This window comes from Poromitra crassiceps (assembly GCF_964638095.1).
Source record: "Poromitra crassiceps genome assembly, chromosome: 20".
NCBI classification, from domain to species: Eukaryota; Metazoa; Chordata; class Actinopteri; order Beryciformes; family Melamphaidae; genus Poromitra; species Poromitra crassiceps.
This window is the reverse complement of record NC_139637.1, coordinates 4,600,560-4,621,999: the sequence shown is the minus strand read 5'-3', so window position 1 is coordinate 4,621,999 and position 21,440 is coordinate 4,600,560. Positions and strand designations below refer to the sequence as shown.

At 43.2% G+C, this 21,440-nt stretch overlaps 2 protein-coding genes across 2 annotated transcripts; both read left to right on the top strand.

Annotated features, from left to right (window-relative positions):
• The first annotated feature begins 1,286 nt into the window (after positions 1-1,286).
• Positions 1,287-6,732, top strand: LOC310794361 (SAP domain-containing ribonucleoprotein-like). Its single transcript, XM_083656352.1, has 11 exons — positions 1,287-1,335; positions 2,089-2,188; positions 4,107-4,156; positions 4,302-4,372; positions 4,732-4,783; positions 5,514-5,587; positions 5,679-5,716; positions 5,928-5,953; positions 6,051-6,119; positions 6,266-6,346; positions 6,554-6,732. The coding sequence occupies exons 1-11, from the start codon at positions 1,303-1,305 to the stop codon at positions 6,593-6,595; spliced, it is 636 nt and encodes a 211-aa protein (XP_083512478.1). The 5' UTR covers positions 1,287-1,302; the 3' UTR covers positions 6,596-6,732.
• Positions 6,733-11,187: 4,455 nt separating this feature from the next.
• On the top strand, positions 11,188-20,955 carry LOC310794417 (trypsin-like). The gene is made up of 6 exons (XM_083656419.1): positions 11,188-11,303; positions 11,592-11,667; positions 18,177-18,333; positions 18,831-18,969; positions 19,616-19,873; positions 20,610-20,955. The coding sequence occupies exons 2-6, from the start codon at positions 11,601-11,603 to the stop codon at positions 20,757-20,759; spliced, it is 771 nt and encodes a 256-aa protein (XP_083512545.1). The 5' UTR covers positions 11,188-11,303; positions 11,592-11,600; the 3' UTR covers positions 20,760-20,955.
• Positions 20,956-21,440: the final 485 nt, after the last annotated feature.

Genomic DNA, 21,440 nt, shown 5'->3' with positions numbered 1-21,440 from the left:
TCAAAAGTGAAACTAGTGTTACATGTTATGATATCCCCAAAGTATATAATGACTGAAATGAACTGTACCGAGGATCAATAGAATATTTAGATGATGAAGTTTACAGTGTTATCAGTTTGACTCATTTATCAATACACAGATATGATGTCAATCAATACTATCCCTTGTGCCATAATCCACGGTGAGCAGTCATATGGAGGCCCAATTCTTGACATTTTGAAACTGGACAGATTAGAAATGTGGAATCTAGCAACGTTAGTGGGTCACCACTCGCAATGTGAAAGCATGTGCTTATACGAATAGCCGTCTAAATCTCTTTTTAAATCACATGACCCATTTTGGACTGCCTCTCCAATTAGCCCTAATTATTTGGGGATTTACACTGAAAATTCACGTTGCTACTTTCAACCGATGATTATCTGTCATCCAATTTACAGCACGGAAGACGTTAAACAATGATATTCCTAATAGGTTAAATGGGTTGAACATTTTGTACGCCTGCGACGTCAATATGGGATCTGCTGTAATACCTGCAATGTAAATGTGTGGGGCGGGGAGCCGCGGGTCATTTTCTGTGTCACGTCTAGAACAATAGGTCACATAATACTAAGACAGACTGTGCTTACAGAGGAAAAATGGGAGGAATGCAACATTAATGGGGATTATCGAAGCACTTAAAGCGCTAAATTCATCCAGCTTTGTCCTACAGAAGTATAAAGTCACTTTGTTGGAGTTTTTTTTGGGCTATAATATATATATTATGCCTATATGTGCCAAACTGTGACACTGTTTAAAGCTCTTTTCAACAATGGCAGTATTCAAAACAAATCCAAGTCAAATCCGTTTCTTTTCTCATGCTAGGTTAGCTGGGGAACCCTGTAACTCCACTAACGCCTCATCGCTTTAGCACCATGATGTGGAAATTAAAATCCAATCGAGAATGTTGAAAAACATGTTTTTTATGTCACAAAAAAACAATCTCAATACTCGTTAAGAAATACTGTCAGTTACACCTTTTCTCTGCTTTTCCGTTAATTGGAATTAATTTTTATGCATGCGTTTATGCATCATGTGGAACTGATGTTGTGATAAATAAGCAGAAAATAAACGAATATTTATCTCAAAGTGTCCCAATGATGATGATGATGATGATGAAGAACATGTAGCCCAAGGCAAGCACATTCAAATCCATCGGTAGATTGCACGCCCGGCCAGTTGGCGGTGCTGTGGGGAAACGAGTGACAGCGGAAGGTCTCACTCAGAAGTAGGAGGAAGTTATTCCGAGTTCGACAACAAAGAAAGATGGCTGAAGTAATAGAGCTCCAGAAGCTGAAGGTTGGTAATGTTAGAAATATGGATTTTACTACTAAGATTAGGTCAACTCGCGTGTAAAGAATGGCTTCTGGTTTTTGTTAGTTGCTGTTTCCGAGACCGCGGTGCGACGCGACTGAACGGCGTAAAGACAAAATGTGCATTTAGCTACTGTGCCGGGTCGGAAGGCCGGCGTGTGTGTGTTCACGCGCTGCTCAATCAGCTGAGCTAGCGTTAGCGTAGTTAGCTAGTTGAATAGTCCTTATGGAATAGGCAACTGTAAATGCGTTAAGTTGCGGTCTAAACGGACAGTTGCATGCCAGGAAAGCTGTCTAGTTAGTCCTTTCATTTGGTTATATGCACGCAGATGTAGCATTCCTTCCTGGTGGAGGGTTTGACTGACTCCTAGCCTCATGAACGCTACGTTTCCATCACGCATCGCCTTTGGCTCTGGGACTCGGTCACACAACGTTACCATCTGTGCTCTGCTGTGTGTGTGTGTGTGTGTGTGTGTGTGTGTGTGTGTGTGTGTGTGTGTGTGTGTGTGTGTGTGTGGGGGGGGGGGGGGTGTAACTGTGTTGTTTCCCCGATCCAATTGCGATACGATGTTGGGAAACGAGTTAAAAAAAAAGCCAAAGCCGATGGGTGAGGGGAACGTAAGGGGCTAACTTGACTCCCAGAATGCACACAAAAAACCGATGAGTGCAAGTGAATATAAGTATGTTGTTTGTTACCGCGTCGTGATCAGGATCCTAACCATCACTTTTGCTGTTCCAGCTTGCTGAGCTGAGGCAGGAGTCTGAGGCGCGGGGCCTGGAGACCAAGGGAAACAAAGGGGAGCTCATTGCCCGGCTGCAGACCTATCTGGAGGAGCACGGTGAGGCTGAATAAACCACAAAGTAGACAAAACACCAACATTAACATGTGCTGTTGGTGGTGAGTGGAGTGTAATCAAATAGTTAAAGTAAATGCACCATGACACTTTGAAGGTTGGCTCACCCAAACTATCTTCAGAAGTGATAAGAGATGCATTTGATTTGAGCAAAGTCTAAATGCCTTGCACATGCGTCTCGACTTCTCACATAAATCAACTCTGGAAATGGATCCAGCCAGCCAGCATTTGGCCACATTGACTGGAATTCAGTCCAACAACAGTGAGAATGGAAATACAATCAATCAAAACCGGTTACAGGCAGTTTGGACAGTAACGTGCTTCTCAAAAATGGATTCTCAGAACACTCGTGGATCAGGAACAAGTGGCACGAGATACTGTCAAGTTGAAAGAACTCAGAGACATACGCTCACAGCAATCTGCATTTTACAGAGGAAATGAAATCTGATTTGAGTGTCTGTAGTGTAGACGTTACGGGGAATGTAAATGTGATTTTAGTGTCTATAGTGTAGACGTTACGGGGAATGTAAATGTGATTTTAGTGTCTATAGTGTAGACGTTACGGGGAATGTAAATGTGATTTTAGTGTCTGTAGTGTAGACGTTACGGGGAATGTAAATGTGATTTTAGTGTCTGTAGTGTAGACGTTACGGGGAATTAGGGCATTCACGACTAGTGAATTTTACTAGTCGACTAGTCGTCCCTAAAGGTAGTCGACTAGTCGACTAGTCGTTTTTAATTTATTTTTAATAAAAATTTTTTTTTTTTTTTTTTTTTTAATCTTTAAGAAAGAACATGAGGTATTTACACGACATACAATACATGGACTATCATATCCCATATCCCCCACAAAGAACATCAAAACACAACAAAACAAAACAAGAAAACTGCATAAGATACACAATAATCCAAGAACAAACAAGACTATTGGACAAACAAAAACAATGCATTCAGCTCCTATCCTGATAAGCCTAATGACACTGGGGTAAAAAGTTCTTAAAGTCAAACTCTGTATGTGGTTGCCATATTTTGGGGATGTCTAAGAATCTGCCTTTGCTCTTGTAGTAAATGTTATCCAACGTATGGTAGCTTGAGAGTTCATTCCACCAGTGAACTACAGCTGGGGGATTGGATGGTTTCCAATTTAAAGCTATGCATTTCCTAGCTGCCAACAGGGCAAGATCTATGTATTTACTTTGAATGCATTGTTTTTGTTTGGTTGTTTGTCCAATAGTCTTGTTTGTTCTTGGATTATTGTGTATCTTATGCAGTTTTCTTGTTTTGTTTTGTTGTGTTTTGATGTTCTTTGTGGGGGATATGGGATATGATAGTCCATGTATGTTCTTTCTTAAAGATAAAAAAAAAAAAATTTTTTTTTTTTTTTGCTAAAACGACTAGTCGACTACTAAGCACAGTGTCGACTAGTGGTTTTACTAGTCGACTAGTCGACTAGTCTGTGAATGCCCTACGGGGAATGTAGAAAAACGACATTTGTACATTTCCCAGTAGACCGAAAAATGTGGATTAAAAAGCAAGCCCAAAAAAACGTCAGACATGGCGTGTTCACATGCAGGACACAAACCCAGCCCTCCTGTGTGAAAGGCAAATAATCTATATTTCCCTGGAAATGTACAGATTTACCTCTCTTGGGAAATGTATAGATATCGCAGCAAAGTACAGATCATTTACTGTTTTTCTGGGGAATGTATACATTTTTCTACATTTACCGTTAGAGACATTTTAAAATCAGGGGTACAGGAAACACATCAACTCAAGACAGAATCCAGATCGGAGATGCATGTTATCTTGGACGTGTAAAAGGGGCCAGTGTGTCTTTTTTACGTTCCTTATTTTAAATGAATCTCCCTCTCTTTCTCTCTCTTCAACATGTGCAAAATAACAGAGGAAGATGTGGATGTGAACATTGATGACGTTTTGGCAGAGGATACAGAGGTAAAGTGAATTTGACGTTGGATGAACATGCAGAACTCTGAAACTGATGTGAAAACATTTCACTATACTCTACGCCCCTTCGCAAACCTCATGTGACCATTTTGTGAAGTGGAATAGTCGTTGATGTTTCTCCATTTGACTTTAGGACTTTGCTAAAGTCGAGAGTGCCACCGACGCAAAGATCGACAAGGATCCTGAATCTGCTGAGGGTGATCTGTGAGTTTCTCTACCAGAACATCTCGCTTTTTACTCTGGATGTAGTTCTGCTGGTGGATGTTCATAACTTGCTGGAAGATTTTGATTCATTTTTTAATTCAATTTTCAAGATGTTTATTGTCACTCCGGTTGCACGAGTACACTCGTGTGAAACTCTTAGGCCAGGAGGCTCCGCAGGACATAAAATATAGCAAAGCAACACGTGATACGTATGAAACGTAGCATAATTCATACACATTTGTTTTCTTTGGCGATGTACTCATTTCCTTTTAAATATTCATGGAGAACAAATCTATAAGTTGCATCATTTAAAAAAGTGGATCCTAGCTTAGATCATCTAATTTCCTTTTCCCCCCCAGAACTGGTGACAAGAAGTTGGTGAAGATTTCTGCTCCAACAACTGCCACTGAAGTATGTATGACATAATGCATAAAGCTATTATCTTCTCAAGCAATACAGTTTTCCTCACAAACATTTTATGACTTAAGTCACAGCGGTAAGATCAAACCCCTGCCTAGTAGGGGTGGGAATCACCAGATGCCCACGATACGATACTAAAACGATAGTTGAGTCACGATACGATAGTATTGCGATATGCTAGTATTGCGATATATTGAATATTGCGATATATTGTCTAACTCCTTTTCCTACCTTTTCCTTGGCCCCACCGGAAGTAAAACATGCAGTGTTGTTTTGTTTTTGCCCCACATGTAGGCTACATTATTAAGCTTCTCTGAACTCAATACGCCACTGCAGGCGCGGACTGCAACATCGGGCAGATGCCCGGTGGCCTGGCATGGCATGGCCTGCAATTATTATTTTTTTATATCGATACTTGGCGTCCAAATATCGATACAATATCGTCAGGCAAAATATCGTGATACTATGGTGTATCGATTCCCCCCCCCCACCCCTACTGCCTAGAGTTTTCAGGGATGTGGACATTAAATTACAAATGTAAATCAGACAAGTTTCTTTCATCTGGAATTTTGGTCTCCACATAAGTGAGATATCCAAGAGCACATAATAGTATCTGAAACATAGGAGATATTCACTAGTGCAACCCATGCCTCTGCACCTGCACCTTCAGCTGCCGTCTGTGCAACTTACGTACTTTAAAAACTGTACCTTCTGTCATCAGAGGCTACAGAAGAGAGCTGAGCGCTTCAACTTGCCTGCAACAGCTGAGAGCAAGAAGGCCGTACGTGCTGCAAGGTCAGATCGTCATTCCTCACTGTTCTGTTGAAGAGTATTAAGCAAATGTGCACGACGTTCACGTTGAAATGACTATGCTCCTTCTCTCCAGATTTGGCTTGCCCGACAACACTTCCGGTCCCTCTCCAGGTCTGTCAATCCATCCCGTCTTCACTAAACACTTCATTTCGGTCTTTGTGTTACTGAGCTGGTTTGTGTGCTAGTTGCCATTTTTAATACACCAATAAGTCAGCTGACTGTGGTGCTGATGAATGAAGAACAAAGTGATGTTCTGATGGTGTTATATTGGTCCCTCCTCTTTCTCACCCGTCCACTTTGTTCATCTTTGTCTCCCCCACAGGTCTCGTTGCCAACAGCAAAGCTGCTGTAAGTCTTCCAAATATTTATCTCATGCATTTCCTTTCCTTATGTCGTTAATTTGAGACGATATTTATTGAAATGTCTTTGCTGTGTCCCACAAAAGGTGGACATCGATCAGCTGAAGAAAAGAGCGGAGCGATTCGGCATGAACGTTTCATCCATTTCGCAAAAGGTGAGAATGCTGAAAGCTGGGAAAACGTGGTTGATCGATCGATGTTGGAAATCCTCTCATGGCTTGACAGTTTTTTGAAGACAAGTTTTCTGTATTTTGATGAAAGAGGTTTTGAGTGACTTTATTGGCACCACCATGTTTTCCAGGTTGAAACGGATGAAAAGCTGAAGAAAAGGAAGGAGAGGTTTGGAGCGCAGACGGGTGCAGTCGCCACGGGTGACGTCGAGGTAAATATTGTTCCTCTCTTTTCACGTTTTCATTATTGTTCCGCTATCCGATTGGTCCAGAGGAGTGGTTGGGTATATTTGATCAACTAAACAAGTGGCCAGAGAGAATGTATGGGTTTTTCATTCATATTTTACGGTAATTATATCATGTAAAAGGTGCGAGAAAGACAACAACGTATTGTTTTTTCCCCCCTACTTTTTCTACAGGCAAAGAAAATGAAGCGCGCCGAAAGATTTGGAAAAGTGTAAATAACGAGTGTTGGGTTTTAGTGCAGATTTTGTTTAGTTTTTATTTCTAAAGCATTTTCATTACTGTACACTGCTTCATTTCTCTGTCCATTTTGTAACATTTTGTGATTTAAAATAAATCGTTACCAATTTTTTGACATCTGCTTCCTTGTCTTCCTATTTTGATAACCTTTGATTTGCACTGTATTTCAGCCACTGGGAGCGTATTACTGACTTCACAAGCTGATTTGTGTGGATATTTGTGATTTGTTTTGTGTTGAACCTGAGAGAATATTAAAGATCCACTGCTGTCTTTAGATGTATTCCCAGACTGTTCATTTGGTCGCCTACAGTTGTGACTATTGTTCAAATGTGTAAATTAGAATAGATGGGACAAGTGACATCCAGTTAGGATCCACAGGAAGTAGGAAGAAAGGAGTGTCCTGAAATTAATGGTCGTGTATGTTTCCAAATTGGTTATAGCAGTATTATGGTTAACCCTAACCCGCATTTCACATGGACTCCTAATAATTACTTTGAAATAAATTTTTTGTGAGTATCTTTAAAAGATTTAAATGTGGGTTTCACTATTTTCCCACACATCACAAACTGCAGTTGCCATATCAAATTCTTAGAACATTTGATCTTGCTCCCAGATTTGAAAAGTGACCTGCTGGTGGCCTAGATAAGTGAATGGTATACACAACAAAGCATCAGTACTCTAGAGACAAGACATGACCACAATGAAAAGTGACATTCTATTGCAGCGGTTCTCACCGTGGGGTCGGCGGGCCACCAGGGGTCCTGGAGGCAGGTCCGGGCGTTCTCCATACAAACTTCAGCCTCATTCATTTAAGAAGTTAAAGGAGAAGTCCGGTATTTTTCAACCTGGACCATGTGAAATCTCAGCCATGTGGGAAAAGTGGCTGCCAACTGAAGTGATCTTTGTCAATAATGCACCAATTTCAAAGATTTCTGTTTACATTTTAGTTCTACATAAAAATGTGAAAATAGGCTCCAGGTTGAAAAACAAAAACTGAATTCTCCTTTAACCAGGGTGGGAATTACATGGAGGCCATGGCCTCTGTTGCCCCTCCCTCTGGCCGTGATGCCCTGAGATCTCTACGGTCACCTTGGCAGTGCCCTCCTACCAGCCTGCTACTGTCAGCTGCTTTAAAAGCATCAGTGGTCTCAGTTTAATATAGCCTAGCCTGCCCTATGCAAAGGATGTGTCATTAGCTCATTTTAACACACATTTCAGAAAAATCACTCTTCACGATGTCAATAGAGCAATGGCCATTGTGCCCTGGCATGTGGCCTTGTGCCCTAAAAAAACGATTGCAACGCGAAGGCCAGATGGCCACGCCCCTAAAATGGCGAAATTAATAAAAAAATAAAATGGATAATAAAAAATATTTGATTCCGTGTTTGAGAGACGATCATCTCATCAAACGGGGTCTGTGGCCCTAAGGGGCAGTTTATTATAGTACAGCAATTTATGATGGTCGCCACCGACCAATATTCTATCATCAATGTCCAATGGACATCGATGATGGAATATGATCATGGTCGGTGGCGACCACAGATTACTGTAGTTATGAATTCACATGCTTGAATTTTTAACTTGCATTCAGTATCAATTTGATGTTGACTCAAGGCGTTTGTCTTTGTGTGCATAACTGAGGTGCTCAGAGCCCACATACAGTACATACTGTATTACAGGTATCCCTGTTAGAGTTAATTGACCTGCTTATGGGAGACACGATGTCTGCAGTCAGTGGACTCAGCATTACTCAGAGAGTATGAAGAGGAGAAACCAGAGCTCTTTGCTATGGTTACCTGTGCCCAGAGAACAATGGAGCTGGAGTCAGAGGTCAGGAATGAGAGAACTGAGTGATAGTGAATACGGCCTGAGGCGGCTGGGAATGTGAGTCCTAGGCCAGCAGGGACAGAATCACGTGTGTCTGAGGTAGCTGATGGTGCAGTGGTTATAGGTTGAGGCCACGTCTCGTCATAGACGCTGGGTTTAAGCTGGCTCAGCCTGGCTGGGGGGCGGGGTCAGGGTGGGGTAAATTCCCCCGTTCTATCCATTCAGCAAAGTTAGAATTTAGCTGATAGCCCAGCCCAGGCAGACACGATCGGGGATTTAACCACCGCAGTAAACGCACATCTGAGCAGACGTCTTGTGTTCTGCTCTAGAACCCCCAAACCTGTAGTTTAGAGCCGCAGCACCGTCTTTTGGTGAGTCAGCCCATGAGATATATGGGCGGTTTTACCCCACTCGCGCGCCAGCCGTTTAACATTTTGTGGGCGTTCCCAGACATGCGGACTGTCTCTATTGCAGAAGAGATGGAGGTGCAGCAGCGGTCAGAACCTGAGGGTGGCTTGGTAGAGCAGACTCTAGAGGAGGAGCAGTGGGCAGCTGAAAGTGCTACAGAAGCTGTGTTGGTAGCTGAAAAGGCTCTGGAGAAGGAGCAGTGGGCAGCTAAAGAAGCTCTGAGTGAGTGAGTTAGCATTAGCATGCAAAAGTACTTCAGAGAAGTTAAGTTATCCTTTGGGGAAATTCCTCCTCTGCATTTGACCCATCCTCTACTAGGAACCTTCCTAGAACTAGGAGCAGTGGGCAGCCGCAGTGCAGCGCCCGGGGACCAACTCCAGTTCTTTTGCCAGTACCTTTGTCAGGAGCACTGACAGGAGTATTAACCCTAACATACATGTCTTTGATGGTGGGAGGAAACCGGAGCACCCGGAGAACATGCAAACTCCACACAGAAAGGACCTGGGAGGGACCGGGGTTCGAACCTGGGACCTTCTTGCTGTGAGGCAACAGTGCTAACCACTGAGTTAGAGCCTGGAAAGGCAGTTCTGTCTCAGTGGTTGAGAAGAACAGGGAGGCGGAGTCTCTAAATAGCAGCTTAGCTGAGCCAAGGCAAACAGCAGCTGAGGGAGAGCACTATGGAACTTAAGAGGCCATTTACACCTAGCACTAACATGCGTTTTCTGTGATCAGATTGCAATCGGATAGTGCTGGTATTAATATGTGTCTCCTGAGTGTCCACATTGAGATCCGATCGCGATCTGTTCAGGCAAGCTCCATAGAGCAGAGCAGTAGAAAAACAGCGGTGAATGTTGCTGTATGTGATTTGAGAGGACGCATTGCATTTACACCCGTGTTCAATGTGGTCACAATGCGTCCCTGGCCACCTCCGGAGGCGGTTTGGCCGATCAGATTGCAATCCATGCTCAATGTGTAGATCCTCCAACCTGTACTTTCAAGTGGTCAAGCACTATCTGATTGCAATCTGATCACAGAGAACGCATGTTAGTGCCAGGTGATTCAGCTGGTCAGTTACAGTTAACTGCTGATGCTTCATCTCGCTCCTGGTGTGTTTGCATCCGTATCAACCGGGCTTTTTGAGAGAACAGAACCTGAACTGGTTCCCTCCCAAAAGGCTGTGATGGGAGGAGGTTGGTTATTCTCCTCGTGAGATTGTTAGTTCGAGGCATAACAGCCAAGCCCATGCAGATCCAGAGAAAGTACTGCACAGATTTCCTCCATGCAAGAAACTCTCAACACAGGAAGTGTTGGGACTGCTGGTGGAGGGGTGTGGCGGTCACGGTAACTTGCTACGTCACACATGATTTAGGAATGATCGATGGTCAGATAAATGTCAGCTGATAAGATGACATCACTCAGTGGCGTTGCTTCAGGATGAGTCTTTAGGGGCAGAGTAATGACAAACAGCCATGTTGGTGATTGGATAAAGCCTTCACACGTCTTAGAAGGGTTGGGGCTGTGATGAGTGTGAGAGAGGTGTTCCTATGAGCTTGTCAATCATCATTTACCCCGAGAGGCGGGGAGATGATTGCGTGGATGAATGAGAGACTCAGTGAGGAGACACAGCAGGGCTCGTGTGTTTGGAGATGCAGGACAACTGATCAAAGCATGGCCAAAGGAATGTTTGGTCATGTGGATATATATGGACTAACTCTCTTCACCTTAAACCGAAGCGAGAAGACATTTATGTTCTTTGTATGTTTTGGACCCTGGGGTCCCTCGTTCCACGTTGAGATCCCGCCCGGCACAACCCAAGCGAGGCTTTGGGGACGCCGAGCAGAGCGGGCTGGGATGGTGCTGGCTGGGAGCCAGAGAGATCTGACCATGAGAAGCGGCGTGGACCTGCGCAGACCACCAGCTACGAGCAGACTCACGGCGATATGAAATGCAATTGAGTGAGCGTTCGTTTACATTTTTTTAATCAAAATAATTCCAACTGAATTATGGATTGCATTGACACTTTGCATATTGAATTGGCAAATTGCAAAATGCATTTTCAAATAGCATGAACCTAATTGCACGCTGAATTGCCAATCGCAAAATAGATTACAAAATGTCATTGTGACAACAAAGCCGTGGATCCTGGTGATGGGGACTATGTGGAGGTGTTCAGTTTCAAGTCACCGTCATTTCCCAAGAAGAAAAAGGAAGAAAGTGAAATCCTAGAAATTCACATACAATACAATACAAAACAAGATGAGAGGCGCAGCATTGTCATGTACTAGGTCAGCAGCATTGTTGTGCTGTGGGAGATAGCCCCAGAGAGATCATGTAAACAGACAAATTGGACAAAGATACAGTTACATTATAAAAGGAATCAGGAGTGTCTTGGCCGCACCAGTTGGAGACACAGTAGCCTGAAGGTGGTTGTGTGTGTGGGGGCTGCCATTGGTGAGTAGCAATGTTCATTTTAATAATTGATCACCTTCATTTGTAATGAGTCATTCTCTTTGTAACATTGCTGGACTCAGACTGTTATCACCCAATAATAGGAGTGAGCTCATGTTATATAACTTACTAAAACAAGTAGATTGTCAACTTTTTTGTCATCTTGATTGGTAGAAAACCGTTAAAGAATAACATTGATAACTGTAAGATAGCTAATGAGTGTCAGCGTGAATTATTTTGTCACGCTATAAATCGGTATAAGCTGCTGTCATTCACTTTTCCTCATTACAGGTGAAAAATATGAAAATGGTTCAGCTGGAAAGGTCTACTGTGACTGTGCTGCTACTTTTGACTTTCTCAGGAACATGTAAGTTCCCCACTTACCTAAAAGGCACCATTATTCCTCAGTGCGTATGAATTCATAGATTAGTTATAGCTTGCTGGGGGTGAGGGTAGGGTGGGGTGGGGTGGGGTGGGTACATAATATGCTAGAGAACGGTCTATGGCAGAAAGATCCCAAATAAATTATAAATTATTTTTGCATTTACAATTTCCTATTTGGCAACTATAGCAATATTGTGCCAGCGATGATGTAACCTGAATCCCTGATGAAGGCCAAGAGGCCGGAACATTGCCGTGTGTTTTCGGCCAAATAAATTGGTGAAACTGAGAGTTCCTTTGTCCTGAAGTTCTGTGAGTGCTACTTTGTGCCTTCAGCACGTTATGCTTCAAACTTGATGTGGGTTTAGCACCACCAACAATACAAACCACCAGGGAGGAGCAACCTTTCAAGGAGCTAACTCGCTCTTTGCTCTTGAAGAGCGAACCTGAAGAAGCAATGATGTAAAACGCGTTGTTTTCTTTGCTCAATTTTATATGAATTGAATCAATCTAACACTCCTGGTGTGCGCTGGATTACTTCCTGAATGTAAATATTTTCACACACACACACAAAAAGTGTGTGTCTGTTAGGGTTGCCAACATTCCATCCCAGCAATACGGGACGGTCGGACCAACCCCCCCCCCCATGATATGATTTTTTTTTTACATTCAACTCTAAAAAATGTGTTATGTTATTCCCTTTACAGTGTTTATTTTCTGTTTTCATTACTAGCTGTTATTGCCATTTCCCTTGATAGAGAAACATTTCACATAATATTGAAAGGTTTGAAAATGCGTGATTTGAATCTGGTCTTTCAAATGTGACTTTGAAAATAATCACACACCAAAGAAGATGGCATAACTGCTGTAAATTGTAGTGCACATACATTAGTCCGGGAGCCATGGGGTTGAACCTCGCTTCGTCGGATAAAGTTTTTTTCTCTGCTGATTCTTGTAGTTTGGGGGTACCTATTCAAAATACAGGAGGGTGCCCGGTGAGTACCCTTGAGCATTTTCAGATATTAACCCCTTAAGTGCCAAAATCGCAGAAAAATAAGGATTTATGAGATTTCACGCAAAATTCTCAAATCAAATGCATCACATTTGTTTTCTCCAATGTCTATTCATAAAGGAGGTCAAGTACAATGTATTTCATTCCAAATTACATAATATTAACCCTTTTAGGCCGTGCCAGCAAAACAAACTTTTTATGACAATATGGGTCGTGCTGGATGAGAACATCCATTGAGCCTTTGCTCATCTCAAGTAGAGATTCAGAGTAGATGATACACACTGGGAGGTGTGACGGGCACATTTTGCTCATGGTCTTCACGGTAGTTAAGCCTATTTGGATCTTGAGCATCCTACTCTAAAACATGCACAGAACATTGTGCATGGCAAACCATGCACTTCACACAGTTGCACTTATTGGAGTTAGAAGGGTTTTCACCTTCAAAATGTGTCTGGGACAAGTTTGCAATCTTCCGGTAGAGTGGTTGGGCTCAGTGACCTGTTGCATGTGTCTTTTTTTGCATCCAAATTCCTCAGTGTTCAATGCTAGTGGCAGATTTACATTGAGATTTCACCACAAGATTGCATGAAAGTGGGCCCTTCTTAACATTCTCAATGAATGCTTCATTCGATGGCGGTAGAGCAGCTAAGTTTGGAACAGGCTGAGATGAAGGCAGTGACTTGGTCGAGGACCTGCTGGAACAGTGCAACCACATTGTCAATGGCCGATAGTTTGTACAGTTTTGAGGACTTTGATGACAGAGCCTTTTCCATAGTAAGACGCTACAGTGTCGCATCCCAATATGCCATGGGCTGGTAAAAGGTTCTTCACAACTTGTGAATGCTTGGCCAGTGTTGACTTGATGTCCACTATTGCCCTTTCCTTGTGGGGCGATTCCATGATGTGTGGGACATCCAGTCCTTCCTGATGGTAATGGTGAAGGAGTAGGATGAACACATCTGTGTCATCAGAAACCACTGAGATTTGATGTGCTTCTCCAGCACACCGGACCTTTTGGACAATGATGGTCTCAGCTTCCTCCTGCTGAGTTTGTAGATTCAAAAAACACAGGATAATAAGATGTAAATATCCCTTGTGCAAGCACTTACTAGAGAGTCTTTTGATGGTATCTGCAACACTGAAGTGGCTAATGATGGAATTTGACACAGAGGGGCAAGGGTTAAAAGAGTCATTGGAGTCATCAGGTGGTAACCCCCCTTCACCGGCGTTTCGACGACAAAACCACTACACCTCTAGAGGGCTCGTCGGCAACACCTGGCGTCCCAGGTGTGCCCTCCTCTGCTTTCAACCCTCCCCTCTGTGTCGTCTCCCACAGTTTATCAGCAGCACCGGGCAACAGCTTCCGTGCCAACTCCAACTCCTCCATGACAGTGGTATTGATGCACTGCAAACTTTGGTTTACATCCCGTTGCTGTGCTTCACTCGACTGATTTGACCTTGCCTTCGCAGATGTATGACAGTCAGAAGGGTATAGTCAACGCGAGGCCTCTGTCCCTCCTCCCTCCAACACGGAAGCCTGTGGGCAACAGCCTCCGTGCCCGAGTCAGACTCCTCCATGACACCATTCTCCCTCAAACACCGAAGCTTGTGGCCCGCCGCTGCGATTCCTGTGGTGCTCTCTTGCACTGTGCTCGTGTTGCTCATAGTCGTTTCCGGTCCAAAGTCTATTACCGCGATATCAGCCGATGAGTCCTCTTCCGCCCCCACTCTCGCAGACTCCGGGGGTATTCTCTTATATTTACTTTTCGTAGCTAAAGCGGGTGTTTCCAACGTGCTGAAAAGCCTGGGAAACTACAGCCATGGGAAGCTAACCCATGCCTGTCCCGGTGGGGTCTGTTCCCTCCTGTCAGCGGTCTCTCCATGCCGCCACAAGGACTTTCCCCTGTCGTCAGCTGACCTTTCTCAGCAGTCACTGGACAAATCCAGAACATCAGATTCAAAAAACACAGGATAATAAGATGTAAATATCCCTTGTGCAAGCACTTACTAGAGAGTCTTTTGATAGATCATATCGGCTCCTTCTTTCTTCCAACCTGATCTCAATGGGGCATGGCTCCTCCCCTGTCACATGGCTCCTCCCCTGTCACCACCAACTTGTAGATGGAAAAGCCGATCTTGGGTCAGCTCACATAAGAGCTAAGGGATGGTGTTTCTAGCTGAGCTCTGTCTCTGTGACATCTCAGGTGATGGACTTGATACTGTAATCATAGCACATGTCTAAGATGAGGTAGACGTCACTGTCTGATAGATATAAAGTCAGCCGTGTCATAACATTTTTGATGAAATCAGCTATGGTGCCATCAGCTGGCCAGTGGATGGTCCAAAGAAGGGCTGATCCATCAATGACAGTGACATCTGCAACACTGGCATTCCTCCTGGAGATTTTGACTTGGAGTGACTTCTTCAGTGTAGACTTGGATTTACAAATTCACATTCCGTCCTCGGTAAACATGGCAGTTGGGACTGGTGCCAGCTCATAGGCGAGGACATCCTTCATGTCAACTTCATAGTCACTAGACAACAGTATGATTACCCTTGAATCGATGGCATTTAGGTCATAAATTGTGGAGATGCCAACTTGGATTGATTTGGTTGTTGTCATTGTCTTCACTTTGTTTGAGATGGTGAGACTTTGTTTGAGATGGTGTTGTAAGATCCCTCTGACCAGGTCTTCTCAACATCTTCTAACATTGCCTCCTCAATCTTTATGGCACTGTCTACAATAGACAGTTGGTAGGGCGATCTTGATGTTCATGATGCTTTCCCCTGGGTGTTCATTGGGATCCAATGGATGGAGGCAGGTTTCCAGTTTCTGACAAAGTCCTTGACTTTGGCATGTGCTTAACCCATGGCTTTAGCCTCCACCTTGTGATAGAGATGAACCTATCTGTCTTATCCTCTTCTATCTCCTTCATGTCTGACACAATCTTGCAGCATATGTGGTGGCTCAGGGCCCATATCTTCAGTGCCTATGGCTTCACGGTAATCCAATGATCCCTCCATCACTGTGGCCGTACCTCATGAAAGTGGACTCTATGAACTGGTTGCTCCACAGGCCATTCCATATTCCACTAATGTGTCGCATCACATGCTGCTCCTGGAGAAAATTGCTTTGTGGAGAAAGCTTCTCCATGGAATGAAGATACTGTAGTATGGCCATACCTGATATGGTTGACATGGCCAGCTGCAAAGTAGTAGGTAAGCATCTTCTGGAATGTGGTCAGATGGAGAAGCCAGTCACCCTCACGTTCAGCCCAGATGTATGACATCATCAGCATCATTGGTTTCACCAAGACCTAAACCCAAAGTCTGGCTGTTCTGGTCTGACTCATAATCTGATCCAAGGCTGCTTTCTGGAAATTTCTTACCGGAACTCCAGAGAGCCCACTATCAGCCATCAGTGAACATATAGCCCCAACAAAACTCATCAATGTGTGCATACCCCCAAGTAGGGATGTAAGGATAACCGGTTTAATGATAACCGTGATACAATTCCTTACAATAACTGTACCGTTTAAAATGTTCATTATCATTAAAACTGTGGTACCGTGATTACCGTGGTACCGTGATTACAGTGCTTTGAAAAACATGGTAAATACTGTCCATCATCAACCAAAGTTGGCAACAGTCTCCCAGATGCAAACGTGCAGCCTTTGAGAAATTATTTCAGTGAGTGTATCAATCCTTTTTGGATCTGAGTTTTCAGTATAAAATGTTGTAAAATGATTTCAGTGAGTCTCTCAGTACTTTTTGAACATTTTCAGCATTTTCTTTATGAATACAGTGATAATACAATAATCGTGATAATTTTAGTCACGATAATCATGATGTGAAATTTTCATATCGTTATATCTCTACCCCCAAGACGTTTTAAGCGGCACAGCCGCATCTATAAGTGACGTGTGTCTGTTTGAGGCGAGATGTGTGTGAGGCGAGATGCAGTGTCCCAGTCATCTTGACTTGGGTGGCCCAAGTGGGGCACAGACTCAAGAAAGGGTAGCACTGATTGTGGCATTTAGAAAGGATGTAGAAAGTTTTCCCTCACCAAAATTTAGCCTAACTTCACTCTAGCTTAAAAATAAGCCCACTACAGCCTCTGAAAGACAGTATTGTTGGCCACAGATGCCAGCATCCTCAGGATTTTGGGGTGGCCAATTAGATTTCAGGGGTGGCCAGTGCCACCCCTGGCCACTCCCTAGAAACTCCCCTGCCGAGATGTGGACACAGGATTTGAGCAGTGCACCTAGACCCCTCCCCCTGGCTGTACAAGGAATTGAGAGTGGAGACAGAAAGTGTTGCAGCTCAAAGCCAGTGAAACATGCACACACCCACACAGTCGCGCACATGCACACACACACACACACACACACACACACACACACACGTACACACACACACACACACACACACACATACACACAGACACACACACACACACACACACACACACACACACACACACACACACACACACACACACACACACACACACACACACACACACACACACACACACACACACAGTGCCAGAGAGAGGGGAGTGGGGGAGAAGGGTCTGACTTGTGCAAACATGCACCACTTCAACACCTGGGAGTGATTTATCAGACTAAAAGTCATCTGCTTATTTCATGTTTTTATTGGGGGGGGGGGGGGGGGGGGGGGGGGGGGCACATGGCGCGGGAATCAAATAGGCTACATTATACATGACATCCTAGCTCCTTTATGAATAAACATTGGAGAAAGCAAATTTGAGGCATTTGATTTTGCATGAAATCTCATAAATGCCGATTTTTATGGGATTTTGGAACTTAAGGGTTAATATCTAAAAATGCTCAAGGGTGCTCACCGGGCACCCTCCTGTATTTTGAATAGGTACCCCCAAACTACAAGAATCAGCAGAGAAAAAAACTTTATCAGACGAAACAAGGTTCATCAAAAAAACAGCCTTTGGCTCCCGGACTACATGTACAGACAGATTTGATAAGATAATACTTTGGGTGTGTTATTATGTGGTCCATGGACAAAAATGAGTTTATCACGCCCGCATCGCCGTCTCCATCTCTTTCATGCTCATGTCGTGTGCTCATTTTTCCACATGAGTGATACTGTGGCACACCCAACAGCTGCACACCACACGCTGCCAGAGAATATAGCCGCGCCCACCTGAGAGTCTCACAAAACAAATGTTTGCAATTGATTCCGAATTATCATGAACATCTCCTAGTTTGAACCTTTACAAGCTGCAGAAGCAGAATTAAACATTTTCAGTTTTTCCTGGACAACGTTCCGGACATCCCAACTTTCAGCAGTGAAACAAGTCTTTTTGAAATGTCTTAGTAGACACCTTTACGAACACATTGGTGAAGACATTTCTTGCAAGGAATTTGTTCCCAGATTTGCCTATTGATTACTCTCTACTGATGACTCTCTATTGATTACTCTCTACTGATTACTGTCTACAGGTGCATCTCATTCACAGAGGATTATCGGTGGCCAAGAGGTTGCGTCGTACCACATCAAATATCAAGTGTCCCTGCAGTATGAGACCGGCTATCACTACTGTGGAGGCACCCTGGTCCACCCTCAGTGGGTGGTGTCTGCTGCCCACTGCTGGAGACCGTAAGTACTGACTGACTTCAACCGGACAAGCTAGAGTTCCAGTAAAGCCATTTAAAGCAAGGATTTCTTTGTTTCTTTCTTTCTTTCTATCTATCTATCTATCTATCTATCTATCTATCTATCTATCTATCTATCTATCTATCTATCTATCTTTCTTTCTTCTGATCAAGAAGGCAGCAGGCAGTTTCACGTAACTTTCGCACGAATAACATACAATACATAAAGGCTCCATAGGGGAGGAGGTGATACAAGATGGGAGGTAGTAGCCGCCTACCAACCATCATAAAAAAAAATTTGTTTGTAAGTGAGAGAAAGATATACATTTCAGCTTTCAAAATTGCATCTGCATTGTGCACAGTAGTCATACAATACCTTTGTAAGAAATGTCTTGGGCATAAGAGACCGCAGACTATTGCCATGATCAGTGTGTTTTTGTGACATTTTTAGAGATTAAATTCCGAGGATCCTTATTTGACCGTGTCTGCTTTGGCCCTCAGGAGCCATTTGATGAGGGTGGTGTTGAGTGAACACAACCTGTACGTAAAAGAGGGTTTTGAGCAGATCTTCAATGTCTCCAAGTCATTTATCCACAACTATAACCGCAAGTCGTTCAACAACGATATCATGCTCGTCAAGGTAAGCCGATAGAGGAAGATCTACAGCGAATATTGGATAGTCGCACTACATCAGATTTTAATGGCAGAAGACCCTATTACACACCAGTGTTGGGGGTAACTCATTACAAAAGTAACATATTACATGTAATATATTACTTTTAGCAATAACTCGTAATATAATATAAGTAATATAACTTATTACTTATAGGATTTTAGTAATATTATACCAGTTACTTTGTCAAGTAACTCAAGTTACAAATTGAGTATATATCTTTTTTTTAATCAAAGCACATATTTAAATAAAGATATAATCATTTCCTAATCAAACTGTGTGTTTTTATGCAAATAACCACTATAGATGACAATAACAAAGGAAAAGAATAACATTTAGAATTTTGGATTGTTTACACTGACTTTAAGGCGGTTGACATTATTTTTCGGGATGGTTCCGGGACGGTGATGTCATTCTGCTGCTGCTGTTTTGGTGAAAGTAATGCAAAAGTAGTGTAATAAGTAATGAATTACTCTACACATGAAGTCATATTGTAAAGTAACTTATTACTTTACAATGAAAGTAACTAGTAATATGTAGTATATTACATTTTGAAAGTAACTTGCCCAACGCTGTAATGGTCGGCATCTAATCACTTTGGTTTGTCTCTCAGCTGAGTGAACCAGCAACACTCAATGACAAAGTCCAGCCGGTCCTTCTGCCTGATCAGAACACGCCTCAGCTCCGGCGCTACACCCAGTGCATCGTGAGCGGCTGGGGGGTGACGCACAGCTACAGTTACACCCTCTCGCCTGTGCTGCGCGCCGTAACCGTCGAAATCATCCCCTACTGCTACTACTACTACTGGGGCAGGATCACTCCCAACATGCTGTGTGCCGGATCCCTTTACGGAGGCAAAGACTCGTGCCGGGTACAAAAAGACCACTGACAGATATTAGGGCTGTCACTTTTTATTCAAAATTCAAATTTAACTTCGAATGTGGGGGGGGAGGAGGAGGGGCATGTTCAAATGTAATTTGCCATGTTCGAACTTCGTATTATTATTAAAAAAAATATATTAATAATTTTTTTTTATTTTTTAATTAACCAAAATTAACCAACTGCTGCTTGCTGGTAATGTTAATCCAGTGTCAGAAAATGTCTCCAGATTTGTCGCGTTAGTCTCTTCCGAGTCTCCAGGGTCTGAAAAGTTGTCTCGAGTTGGATGCAGCCAAGTTTGTGAGGCAGTGTTGTGACTGTGAGCGTCCGAGCTAACACAGCAGCGGAGAGGAGCTGACTGACTGGACCATGAGGACAGCTGAGGATTTTTTTTAAATATTCTTTTAATATTTAATATTATATATATTTATACGACGTAACCGGCAGACGCGGACTGCGTAATCGGGCACGTCGGGCCGATGCCTGGTGGCCTGGCCTGCAAAAAACAAACAAAAAAACAAACAAACAAAAAATATATTAACCAAAAAACTTTGAATATATTCGAACATTTTGCGGGCAATTCGAAGTTCGTTCAAACTTAATTTTGGGAAAAAGTGACAGCCCTAACAGATATACAGACATTCACTGAGATTTAAAACATGATGTCACAGAAGCACCAAAGGGTCTCGTTTTGTTCATTAGCTCTCGTTTGTCTTGGCGTTCCACAGGGCGACTCAGGCGGCCCCCTCGTCTGCAATAACTACTTAGAGGGCATCGTCTCATGGGGCATCAACTGTGCCGACCGGTACTACCCTGGGGTCTACACCAAAGTGAGGCAGTACACCAGCTGGATCCACTGGGTTATCGGCACTCAATGACGGATCCTAAACACTCAGCGGCACCGTGGCAGAGAGGGGCTTTGATTGATTCTTTTAGGTTGCTACTGAAAACACGCTGCTTCTCTAAACTTGTACTCAGCCAGTTCATTCCATTTATTTTTGTCTTCTGTGTCATCTTAGTTGCAAAATGTTCGTTTCTCGTCTGTACGGTCGTCTGAGGTGATTTCTGAACTGTCCCAACAGAGAGAGCAGCATCACTCAACCTGCTCCACTCAGTGTAGGAATTTAGCCAGGAGGGACAAGGGCAAAAAAACCCCCAAGAAATCTCAGAATTCCCCCTAAAAACCATGATCCATTTTGATCATTTTATTTTCATTCAATTCATTTCATTTCCATCTCTAACAGAACACACACTCAGCACCTGCAAGCTGGTTGACAGAAGACGATGAAGAACACACTCACACAAACAGTGCTGTTGTTCACACTACGCTTTAGCAACTTTATGCACCAATTTTTTTTTAAATTAAGTGCCCGCAAAATTGTGTAAATGCCCCCAATTTTTAGACAGTGCCCCCAAAATATTTTTTAAATTTCCTACACTGGCTCCACTTCATTATTCAATTGCTTTCACTCGGTTTTCTGTACAATCTGAATGTAAAGATGTTAATTGTATCTACTGTATAGTTGAACTGTGATTCCTAAAAGGGACGGCTATAAGAA

Coding starts and splice junctions, on each gene's coding strand:
- LOC310794417 (XM_083656419.1), top strand. CDS start 11,601: ATGAAAATGGTTCAGCTGGAAAGGTCTACTGTGACTGTGCTGCTACTT. Junction 11,668..18,176: donor TTTGACTTTCTCAGGAACAT/GTAAGTTCCCCA, acceptor TACTGTCTACAG/GTGCATCTCATTCACAGAGG. Junction 18,334..18,830: donor GCTGCCCACTGCTGGAGACC/GTAAGTACTGAC, acceptor TTTGGCCCTCAG/GAGCCATTTGATGAGGGTGG.
- LOC310794361 (XM_083656352.1), top strand. CDS start 1,303: ATGGCTGAAGTAATAGAGCTCCAGAAGCTGAAG. Junction 1,336..2,088: donor TAGAGCTCCAGAAGCTGAAG/GTTGGTAATGTT, acceptor TTGCTGTTCCAG/CTTGCTGAGCTGAGGCAGGA. Junction 6,120..6,265: donor TTTCATCCATTTCGCAAAAG/GTGAGAATGCTG, acceptor CATGTTTTCCAG/GTTGAAACGGATGAAAAGCT.